This window comes from Nerophis ophidion, linkage group LG12, assembly GCF_033978795.1.
Source record: "Nerophis ophidion isolate RoL-2023_Sa linkage group LG12, RoL_Noph_v1.0, whole genome shotgun sequence".
In the NCBI taxonomy this organism is placed as follows: Eukaryota; Metazoa; Chordata; class Actinopteri; order Syngnathiformes; family Syngnathidae; genus Nerophis; species Nerophis ophidion.
The window spans coordinates 33,454,561-33,465,791 of NC_084622.1; the positions used below are offsets into that span (position 1 = coordinate 33,454,561).

Below are 11,231 nucleotides of genomic sequence, written 5' to 3' on the forward strand. Positions count from 1 at the left end.
CATGTTTTTGCTGATGGTCATTAATCAACTTGCAGCATGAGGGCAGGGGGGCGGGGCATATTTGGCCATACCACACCATTTCAGGGAATAACTGTGCAACCCCAAAACACTCAGAGAAAAAAACTACTCATGTTTTTGCTGATGGTCATTAATCAACTTGCAGCATGAGGGCAGGGGGGCGGGGCATATTTGGCCATATCACACCATTTCAGGGAATAACTGTGCAACCCCAAAACACTCAGAGAAAAAAAACTACTCGTCCAGGCAAAGGTTCATCTAAATAAAAATCATTTATTTTTCATTAATATTATTATCATTCTAGCTAGAGAGAGTCCACCATGCCACTTTCAAAACTGGAGTAGTGCTAAGACGTTTGTCTGTCAGAGTAAATGATGGCAAGGAGGGCAGACAGACAGATGGATGAACATGTCTATAGGTTGGGGGGCTGGTGGTGGCGGCTTGTACAGGGTCACACTCCTGTCCATCTTCCATGCTGATGCAAACAAAGAGGGGGGAGGGGCGATATAAAGGGAGGATGGGGCATCGGGGGGTGGGACAGGACTTTAATTGTCTTTAACAGTAGTTTGTCCTTGTACATGAGACTTGGAGGAAATAGACCATCTGAGAGGGTGAGGGGGAAGGACCAGCTTCAAGCTCATTGGTCAGGCTGCTGGACAGGACACCAGAACAAGCCAATCACAGACTGATACAGAGGAGGAGGGGGGGATGTATACCTGCCTGCATGTGTATGCTTGTGTGTTTATGTGTGTGTCTCCATGTGTGTGTAACTGGTTTGAGTTACTTTGATCCACTGTCACTGTACACTTGTCAAAGTTACTGTCACAACCGCGGACAAAGTTGAGGTAACAAACATCATTCTTCTTTCCACTTTCTGCAGAGAGAGGAGAGTAGGTAGTATTAGAGAACATGTTGCATTTTACACAGAACCACACACATTCGGGGTGATTTATAAAGAGATAACTAGCCTCTTCCTGCTTTGTCACTGGTAAGAATTAGGCGTGTCTCAATACAACTTTTACATTTCCGATTCGATAAGTATATTGGAACCTTGAGTGTTGGCCAATACCGATATTATCCAATAAGATATCAGCAGAAATCATAGTACATAGTTTTATTTTGTACTTGGAAGGTTAGAAAAGACTTGATCAAGTGAAATTACTCAGAACAATAGTAGATATGAAAACACTAACCTTACGACAGATTTATGCTTTTAAAGTGGAGAGTTACTTTGGGTTTTGGCAACGCCTAGTGGTCAGAATAATTTATTAAATTAAGAGAAAGACACAGTAAGTTGAATGATGCGGACACATTTGATACTGTATACATTCTAATACACTTCTGCCTTGGAGAATCTGTAATGTCTAAGTAATATGCAACTATAGTATTTTGATACGTGTTTATATTTGCAAAGGGCGTGTTTGAGACTGCGATATTGCTCAATTAAGGACATGTACCGGTAATATTTATGTCTAGCTTGTGGACTATTGTGTGCTTAGCTGTAGTGTAAAGTAGCTGCTAGCTCCTAGTAGACTATCGTCTAAACATACAAAAAGACCCCCATGGCTTGCTGTGTTAGTGCTGGGTTGGTGAACAGTCATACTGAGATCAAATCCTGACTGGTCATGTATCAGGAGTATATGCTAATTTACAAAGCATTTGCTTTAGTACAAAAATGCATCAAATTAAATTCAAGTTTGATTTAGAAAGCATAGAAATCGCTGTAACATGAATAAAAATTAAAGTTTCGGACTCCAATTTAGCCAGGGGCACATGTAGAAAAAGATTTTGATCTTACATGCAATGGAAGTGAATAAAGGTTACATCATTTTTTTTTTTACTCAAAAATAAATTGCTGCCATTTTACATTGTACATGTAATTTGTCAATCAAATATAAAAGCCTATATTGTGTGTGCTGTGTTCAGTGTAAATATGTATGTGGCTGAAGTAGCAGAAAATGAACTCAACTATGTACGGGTGTATTAGCATTCACACAAAAAACAATGTAGCAATTTGATATACCAACTGTGCTGAACAGGGCTCTTATTTGGTTTGGTTTGCCATCATTGTTTTACATTCTATTTGCACTAAAGGACCATATTCTATTCTATTTTTCTATTTATACTATTCTATAGATTATATATTCCTATTAGCATATGCTATTTATAACTTACTTTATTTAAGACCTATTCCATCTACATATATCGTACTTGTGGAACTCAATGGCCTAAATCTGGGTATTAAATTGCATGCCATCTTATGTGTCTCATGTGATGCTGTTATGACAATAAAGTTCCTTGAATCCTAAAATATTTTATCATTTTGTCTTAGCATCATAATATGAATTAAATATTTCTATGAGTTTAGGTTTGCAAGATATGGCGCCGACTTTATGTGTATGCGTTGCTCCACTTTGGACATCCATCCATCCATTTCTACCGCTTGTGCCTTTCAGGGTCGCGGGAGCCTATTTCAGCTGCATTCGGGCAATTTATCAAAAAATAATGCAGCTCTTCATCACATACTGTGTGTTGAGTAAATCGTTAATATAAAAACTTATTTGTCTTAGCACAGCATATGTTAGTGTGCAAAGTGTCAGGGTTTGTACGTAAAGTTACTCTTATTTGTTGTGTTGTCGTTTATTAAAACGCTAATTTAATTCTGAAAAATAATTATTATCATTATAACCTTAATATTTCCATGGTGTTAATATCAGCATATTGTTAAACTATTTTTTTAAATATCTGTCTGGAAATAAGAGTAATTCAGGAAAGCTGCATCTTTAAATTAGACAGGTTTTACTAAATGTATACACTTACACATTCTATAGTTTTAAGAGAAAGCCGAAGGCAGGGCACTTGGCAGTCCGATCCTCGGCTACAGAAGCTAGCTCTTGGGACGTGGAACGTCACGTCACTGGGGTGGAAAGAGCCTGAGCTAGTGCGCGAAGTCGAGAAATTCCGGCTGGATATAGTCGGACTCACTTCGACGCACAGCAAGGGCTCTGGAACCACTTCTCTCGAGAGGGATTGGACCCTCTTCCACTCTGGCGTTGCCGGCAGTGAGAGGCGACGGGCTAGGGTGGCAATTCTTGTTTCCCCCCGGCTCAAAGCCTGTACGTTGGAGTTCAACCCGGTGGACGAAAGGGTAGCCTCCCTCCGCCTTCGGGTGGGGGGACGGGTCCTGACTGTTGTTTGTGCTTATGCACCAAACAGCAGTTCAGAGTACCCACCCTTTTTGGGAACGCTCGAGGGAGTACTGGAAAGTGCTCCCCCGGGTGATTCCCTTGTCCTACTGGGAGACTTCAACGCTCACGTTGGCAACGACAGTGAAACCTGGAGAGGCGTGATTGGGAAAAATGGCCGCCCGGATCTGAACCCGAGTGGTGTTTTGTTATTGGACTTTTGTGCTCGTCACAGTTTGTCTATAACAAACACCATGTTCAAACATAAGGGTGTCCATATGTGCACTTGGCACCAGGACACCCTAGGCCGCAGTTCCATGATCGACTTTGTAGTTGTGTCATCGGATTTGCGGCCTCATGTTATGGACACTCGGGTGAAGAGAGGGGCGGAGCTTTCCACCGATCACCACCTGGTGGTGAGTTGGCTGCGATGGTGGGGGAGGATGCCGGACAGACCTGGGAGGCCCAAACGCATTGTGAGGGTCTGCTGGGAACGTCTGGCAGAGTCTCCTGTCAGACAAAGTTTCAATTCCCACCTCCGGAAGAACTTTGAACATGTCACGAGGGAGGTGCTGGACATTGAGTCCGAGTGGACCATGTTCCGCACCTCTATTGTCGAGGCGGCAGATCGGAGCTGTGGCCGCAAGGTAGTTGGTGCCTGTCGGGGCGGCAATCCTAAAACCCCTTGGTGGACACCAGCGGTGAGGGATGCCGTCAAGCTGAAGAAGGAGTCCTATCGGGTCCTTTTGGCTCATAGGACTCCGGAGGCAGTGGACAGGTACCGACAGGCCAAGCGGTGTGCAGCTTCAGCGGTCGCGGAGGCAAAAACTCGGACATGGGAAGAGTTCGGGGGAGCCATGGAAAACGACTTCCGGACGGCTTCGAAGCGATTCTGGACCACCGTCCGCCGCCTCAGGAAGGGGAAGCAGTGCACTATCAACACCGTGTATGGTGCGGATGGTGTTCTGCTGACCTCGACTGCGGATGTTGTGGATAGGTGGAAGGAATACTTCGAAGACCTCCTCAATCCCACCAACACGTCTTCCTATGAGGAAGCAGTGCCTGGGGAATCTGAGGTGGACTCTCCTATTTCTGGGGCTGAGGTCGCTGAGGTAGTTAAAAAGCTCCTCGGTGGCAAGGCCCCAGGGGTGGACGAGATCCGCCCGGAGTTCCTTAAGGCTCTGGATGCTGTGGGGCTGTCTTGGTTGACAAGACTTTGCAGCATCGCGTGGACATCGGGGGCGGTACCTCTGGATTGGCAGACCGGGGTGGTGGTTCCTCTCTTTAAGAAGGGGGACCGGAGGGTGTGTTCCAACTATCGTGGGATCACACTCCTCAGCCTTCCCGGTAAGGTTTATTCAGGTGTACTGGAGAGGAGGCTACGTCGGATAGTCGAACCTCGGATTCAGGAGGAACAGTGTGGTTTTCGTCCTGGTCGTGGAACTGTGGACCAGCTCTATACTCTCGGCAGGGTTCTTGAGGGTGCATGGGAGTTTGCCCAACCAGTCTACATGTGCTTTGTGGACTTGGAGAAGGCATTCGACCGTGTCCCTCGGGAAGTCCTGTGGGGAGTGCTCAGAGAGTATGGGGTATCGGACTGTCTTATTGTGGCGGTCCGTTCCCTGTACGATCAGTGCCAGAGCTTGGTCCGCATTGCCGGCAGTAAGTCGAACACATTTCCAGTGAGGGTTGGACTCCGCCAAGGCTGTCCTTTGTCACCCATTCTGTTCATAACTTTTATGGACAGAATTTCTAGGCGCAGTCAAGGCGTTGAGGGGTTCCGGTTTGGTAGCCGCAGGATTAGGTCTCTGCTTTTTGCAGATGATGTGGTCCTGATGGCTTCATCTGACCGGGATCTTCAGCTCTCGCTGGATCGGTTCGCAGCCGAGTGTGAAGCGACCGGAATGAGAATCAGCACCTCCAAGTCCGAGTCCATGGTTCTCGCCCGGAAAAGGGTGGAGTGCCATCTCCGGGTTGGGGAGGAGACCCTGCCCCAAGTGGAGGAGTTCAAGTACCTAGGAGTCTTGTTCACGAGTGAGGGAAGAGTGGATCGTGAGATCGACAGGCGGATCGGTGCGGCGTCTTCAGTAATGCGGACGTTGTACCGGTCCGTTGTGGTGAAGAAGGAGCTGAGCCGGAAGGCAAAGCTCTCAATTTACCGGTCGATCTACGTTCCCATCCTCACCTATGGTCATGAGCTTTGGGTCATGACCGAAAGGATAAGATCACGGGTACAAGCGGCCGAAATGAGTTTCCTCCGCCGTGTGGCGGGGCTCTCCCTTAGAGATAGGGTGAGAAGCTCTACCATCCGGGAGGAACTCAAAGTAAAGCCGCTGCTCCTTCACATCGAGAGGAGCCAGATGAGGTGGTTCGGGCATCTGGTCAGGATGCCACCCGAACGCCTCCCTAGGGAGGTGTTTAGGGCACGTCCAACCGGTAGGAGGCCACGGGGAAGACCCAGGACACGTTGGGAAGACTATGTCTCCCGGCTGGCCTGGGAACGCCTCGGGATCCCCCGGGAAGAGCTAGACGAAGTGGCTGGGGAGAGGGAAGTCTGGGTTTCCCTGCTTAGGCTGTTGCCCCCGCGACCCGACCTCGGATAAGCGGAAGATGATGGATGGATATGATATATTAATATAATTTGGATACGTTGCCCAAGATGTTGTTTTTAATTGTTACCTCCGTTTCATCGAGCTGTGTTGTTGCCACTGGAAACCATGTTGTTGTCAGAGTTTGACAGAGACTGTTCCTTGACTACAGGGTCTGCAGGAAGGGAGAGAGGTTGTATTAGTGCACTCCATAACTGATGTGCAGCTCATAAAAAAATAATACAAAGTTGAAAATAAAAATAAAGATTAAGTTCCGCTTCCACTGGTGGTCCCAAAGTCCACACACTAAATGCTACTAACAGAAGTAAGGATGCTCCATGGCTTCTGTGGCGGTCAGTCTCTGTTGGTGGTCGTAACGTAGAAGCTTGTCCAGCAGGTCCAGGGCCTCAGGACTCACCAAGTGCTGGTTCTCTGTCTGCACAAACTGCTCCCAGCGCTTTCTGCTCTGTCTGAAAATACAAACAGGAACAAAGCCTTAACAGTGAACTGTCCTTCTAAATTGGTTACGTCACATTTTGATTAGCTCACCAAAAGAGTCAAAGATAACTAATTATATGTCCTCTCCCATTTGTCTTTTTCACACTGTTCAATTCAGAAAATCCATCTATCCATCCATTTTCTATCGCTTGTCCCTTACAGGGGTCAAGGTGGGTGGTGGAGCCTATCTCAGCTGCATTCGGGCGTAAGGCGGGGTACACCCAGGTACACCCATGCCACGTCATCGCAGGGCTAACACAGATAGACAGACAACATTCACACTCACATTCACACACTAAGGACAATTTAGTGTTGCCACTAAATTGGAGGGGGGAGAAAGCCGGAGTAGCCGCAGGGAACCCACGCAGTCACAGGGAAAACATGCAAACGCCACACAGAATCGATCAGAGTCCAGAATCAATCAATCTTCTTTTTTTTAAATTTTTTATTATAGTTAACACGAACATTTCCAATAAGATCAACTATAGTTTATTATTGCCAGTATTGTCAAAGAAGCACCAACCCTGATCCAAGTAGGACACCCCTGTGCTAAAATTGATTTAAAAAAACTAGGTAATTCCACCAACTTACAGCAGATGGCAGTAAAGCAAGCAATTAGATGGGCATCATTTACATTTGAACTAAAATCAGTGCCAAAGTTATACTTAAAAGGTGCTAGTGCTTTAACAGAGCCTGAAACAAAAAACAATATCTTGCTCTATTAAGTTTGACATACTAGTAATTTATATACTTCAATGATATCAATTAATTGATAAGTAATCAATAGAGAAAACACTCCAAAACAATTTGTCATACTTATTGTAGCAATACAGAACATAGAGCATTTGCAAAAAACAGCATGCTGATCACTTTGCGGGTTCGTGAATACAACCTCACTTTTTGTAACCATGCAAAATGTTGTCCATTAGCGGTGTTATGATGGCTGTTATTGGTGTGTTAAGGTTAGCAATAAAGGTTAAAAGCGAACTGCACATTTTGGGGGAATTTTGTCCATCATTCATAAGGACACCAAATATTTATTTACCTTTTTTGTGTATTCTAAACATCAAAAAACTGCAAGAAGGCTTCTAAGAATGCAGGTAATCGGCATTCTATCTATTTTGAATATAAAGCCTTGTAAAAACCATCCAAAAACCTTAAACATCAGTTTATATACTGTACATGCTGTATGTATATAATGTTGGATACCATTTAACATTTACAGTACTTTGCTTTGTTCTTTTGTGAACACACAAATATAAATAATTACAGACCAATTTCTTTATTATGCATTTTAGCCAAATTGTTTGAGAAAATCATCAGTAACAACCTAAATGTTTTTTTTAGAACTGAACATTATATTACCTCCGTTTCAATCAGGTTTTAAAAAAAACAACATAGTACTGTTATAGCTGCACTTCAGCTCCTAAATGATTTAATCGAGGCTCTAAAGGACAAGAAATATTGTGTTGCTCTATTTATTGATTCGTCAAAAGTATTTGAAACAGTAAACCACAGTCTGTTAATCCAAGCCCTTCATCCCATTGGATTGTCTAAAAATGCAGCTTCTTGGTTTACAGACTATCTTTCCAGTAGAACACAATGCGGACAGATGGCTGGGACAACCTTTTCAATTCTCGACATTAACAAAAGACTTCCGCAAGGTTCTGTGCTGGAGCGTGTTTTATTTTCTATCTACATAAATAATCTTTGTAACAACTTGTCAATTACAATGTACCATTTATATGCAGGCGACAATGTTGGGGACGATGCGGCTCGGTTGGTAGAGCGGCCGTGCCATCAACCTGAGGTTTCCTGGTTCGATCCCCAGCTTTGTCCATACTAGTCACATCTGTTGTGTCCTTGAGCAACTTCTTGGCCAGGTCACCCTTGTGATCTCAATGGGTTTCTTATCTGGTTAAATAAAGGTTGTACTGCTCATTTTAAACACTATCACAATTAATTTCCTGGGTGCATTAATTTCACAGAGTGCAAAGCAAACATGTTATTTGATAAGTGCTAAACATTCCACATAAGAAGATAAAACAATCACTACAATGTCTGCTCTCTTGACGACTAATGGGATGTTTCTTTCTTGAGCTACTTATTTTAGAACAATCCTCTCTCCTCCGATAAAAATATGCTTCCTAGCGATGTTGCTATGGTCTTACGCTGCGTTACATTTGATAAGAGCCATATATGACAACCGTCAAGAGATTTTCATAATTGATCGACTTCTCGAATTGGTGCCACAACCTTCTACTTTCCAAGCAAGCTTGTAGCTGGCCACACGCCAGTGGTCGGAGGAGGACTGAGAGCAAAAATTATTTCGGCAGTGTTAGCTTTTACATCAATGTCGCGATGAGGTGGCGACTTGTCCAGGGTGTACAGCGCCTTCCGCCCGAATGCAACTGAGATAGGCTCCAGCACTCCCCGCGACCACAAAAGGGACAAGCGGTAGAAAATGGATGGATGGGTGGATGTGGCTACAGCTAGGTGTATATGCAAGTCACAACATGTAAACAGAGCGTTGTTTTTTTATAGCTTTTTCTTTACGGGCAATATAAGTATATCCGCATTTGCTGCATTTTTCGCTGCCTTTTGCTAACATTTTTTTAAAGTATAGAATGCACAAAAATAGAAAGAAATGCATGTTCTTGTCTCACACGAGAATTGTGAACGATGTGCAAAATTTCCAAGAGTGCAGTTCCCTTTCAAAAGGAGTGTCAAACTCTTCTTTTGTCATAATGTTACATTACTTTCAAGATGTTATTTGCACGAAGCGAAGTCTGCATTCATTTCACACTGAAATAAAGCAGCGGGAGCTTCTTTTTTTCTTCTCGTTTTTGTTTAACGGCGTAAAAAAAAAAAAAATGCTTTTTTATTCTTACAGATTTTTGACATGCAAATTGGACGGAATAGTTTGCAATAAAGTTGACAAACGACACATTGTTGTGCCTCCGTTACGATGTTAAATTACTTGCACGTTTAAGCATTTGTTGCAGGTGGCTGCACCGATAGTAACTTTTTTAAAAATATGGTAAGTTGCTTGCAATGACACCGGGTTTCCATAGCCATCCTTAATTTTCATGCAAGTAAACCAAGTTGGAGTTTTTCTTTTAAATTATGTAAAAAATAAATAAAAATAAAACAAGTCTGTGCTCAAGTTGGCACCAAAATGTAGCACCTCGAAATAGTAATGTAGTATAATGAGTTTATGAGTCACTTATGACATATTTAATGTCAATCCACTGAGCTGGGTGACTCATAGTAAGAACTGCAAGGCTGGACTTACTGTCCGAGCAGATCCTTGAAGCGTGGATCCAGTTCGATGTGGTATTTACGCAGGTAGCCAAACAGCTCGTCTGTCCCCAGGACTTTGGCAATTCGCACCAGCTGCAGAACACCCCAGGGTTTAAACTTGTGAACCACTTAGATATGAACAAACTAACCGATGCAATAATTGCAATGCCACATGATGTTATTACCTGGTCGTAGTTGTCTTGCCCATGGAAGAAGGGCTCTTTCTGGAAGATCATACTGGCAAGCATACAGCCTAAGCTCCACATGTCTAAACTGTAATCATACATCTGAAACACAAAATCACCAAACAGCGCTGCTAAAAAGGACACACAAAGATTCTGTGTCTATTAGTCCATGTGCAGAAGTATCATTTTACAAATGGAGATAACTACATATCTATTCAAAAACTCCTGTGCTGGGACATAAGCGTGTGTGTGTGCGTTACCTGGTAGTCCACCAGGAGCTCGGGGCCTTTGAAGTATCGCGACGCCACTCTGACATTGTACTCCTGGGAAGGGTGGTAGAACTCAGCCAAACCCCAATCTATTAAGCGAAGCTATAGAAACAAAATAATTCTTATAATCTCAATAAAATCCACATTGAAACATGTAAAATATAAATGTAATTTAATATTATTTTATCAGTTTTATATTTATGTGAGCTGCACGGCTCATCATTACCACTGCTGCATTCACTATAGCTCTGTTGGCAACTTTGTCTAAAGACATGCACTGTAACGCCTGGTGTAGTAATGTTGTAATAGTCACCACCAAAAAGAGGTAGAAAAGAAATTACATATGCTGTTATTTTAAGACTCTTCCTCCCACACTTTTCACACAGTGGTCTGTGAAAGCATGTGTCAGTGCATCACTAACAGCCCTCAATACTCGAGGCAGAATATTTTCGAAAGTGGAAAGACACCCAATTTTTTTTTTTTTCTTTTACATTTTAACATTCCTGCATCTATTCTGTAAAAACATTGTCTCGTCATTTCACAATACATTTCTGAACTAAGACTGAGGGAAAATGAACCACATTTTGCAGATGAATAAATCATCAAAATCCAAAAAGCACAATAACCATAAGATGTCAGAGAAAGGCTTATAAATTGAGCTTCAGGTTGTAATGTGTAGTGAAATCAATTGGAGATGTTGTACCACACATCCCTTTTGACTGAGGGTCCCAGTCTGTGCAGTGATTATCTGGTTATTCCAACAGAGCGATGCTGCAACATCCCCACATTCAGCCCCCAAATGATGCCAGACGCTTCAACCTGAAGCCCTTCTCCCACTAATTCTGGCTTATGGTTACTGGGTTGCAGCCTGAATTAGGGTCAAGGATTGGCCCAACCAAGCCTGTCAGATCCTCTGGCTTGGTTCAGATAAGATTTATTTAGGTTTACCAGTTGATCTTTCAAGAAATTCGAAATAACTTGTCTTGCTGTTTTCAACATTGGCAGCAAGTGTTGCAAAGATGTCTTTTTTTTTTTACAGTCAGTGTTTCCATTGTATTCCCGCCACAAAAAATGTTTTTTTCTATACTTTGTGCAACAAGAATGGAAAGATAATTTGCGTTTTAGATTCGAGCAACAGGCTTCCTAATTCGCATTATGTAATTTTTTTAAAGCTACATTTAAATC

At 43.2% G+C, this 11,231-nt stretch overlaps 1 protein-coding gene across 1 annotated transcript in view; it reads right to left on the reverse strand.

The window, feature by feature from the left end:
- Window positions 1-271: 271 nt before the first annotated feature.
- The window catches only part of csnk2a2b (casein kinase 2, alpha prime polypeptide b), a 36,104-nt gene continuing 25,144 nt past the window's right edge, over window positions 272-11,231 (reverse strand). Inside the window, exons 7-12 of the mRNA XM_061917407.1 lie at window positions 10,038-10,148; window positions 9,778-9,879; window positions 9,585-9,685; window positions 6,113-6,261; window positions 5,883-5,966; window positions 272-892 (exon numbers count right to left, since the gene is read on the reverse strand). Of these exons, the coding sequence (XP_061773391.1) occupies window positions 5,890-5,966; window positions 6,113-6,261; window positions 9,585-9,685; window positions 9,778-9,879; window positions 10,038-10,148 (540 nt within the window). The 3' untranslated portion in view covers window positions 272-892; window positions 5,883-5,889. The remainder of the gene's footprint in view (window positions 893-5,882; window positions 5,967-6,112; window positions 6,262-9,584; window positions 9,686-9,777; window positions 9,880-10,037; window positions 10,149-11,231) is intronic.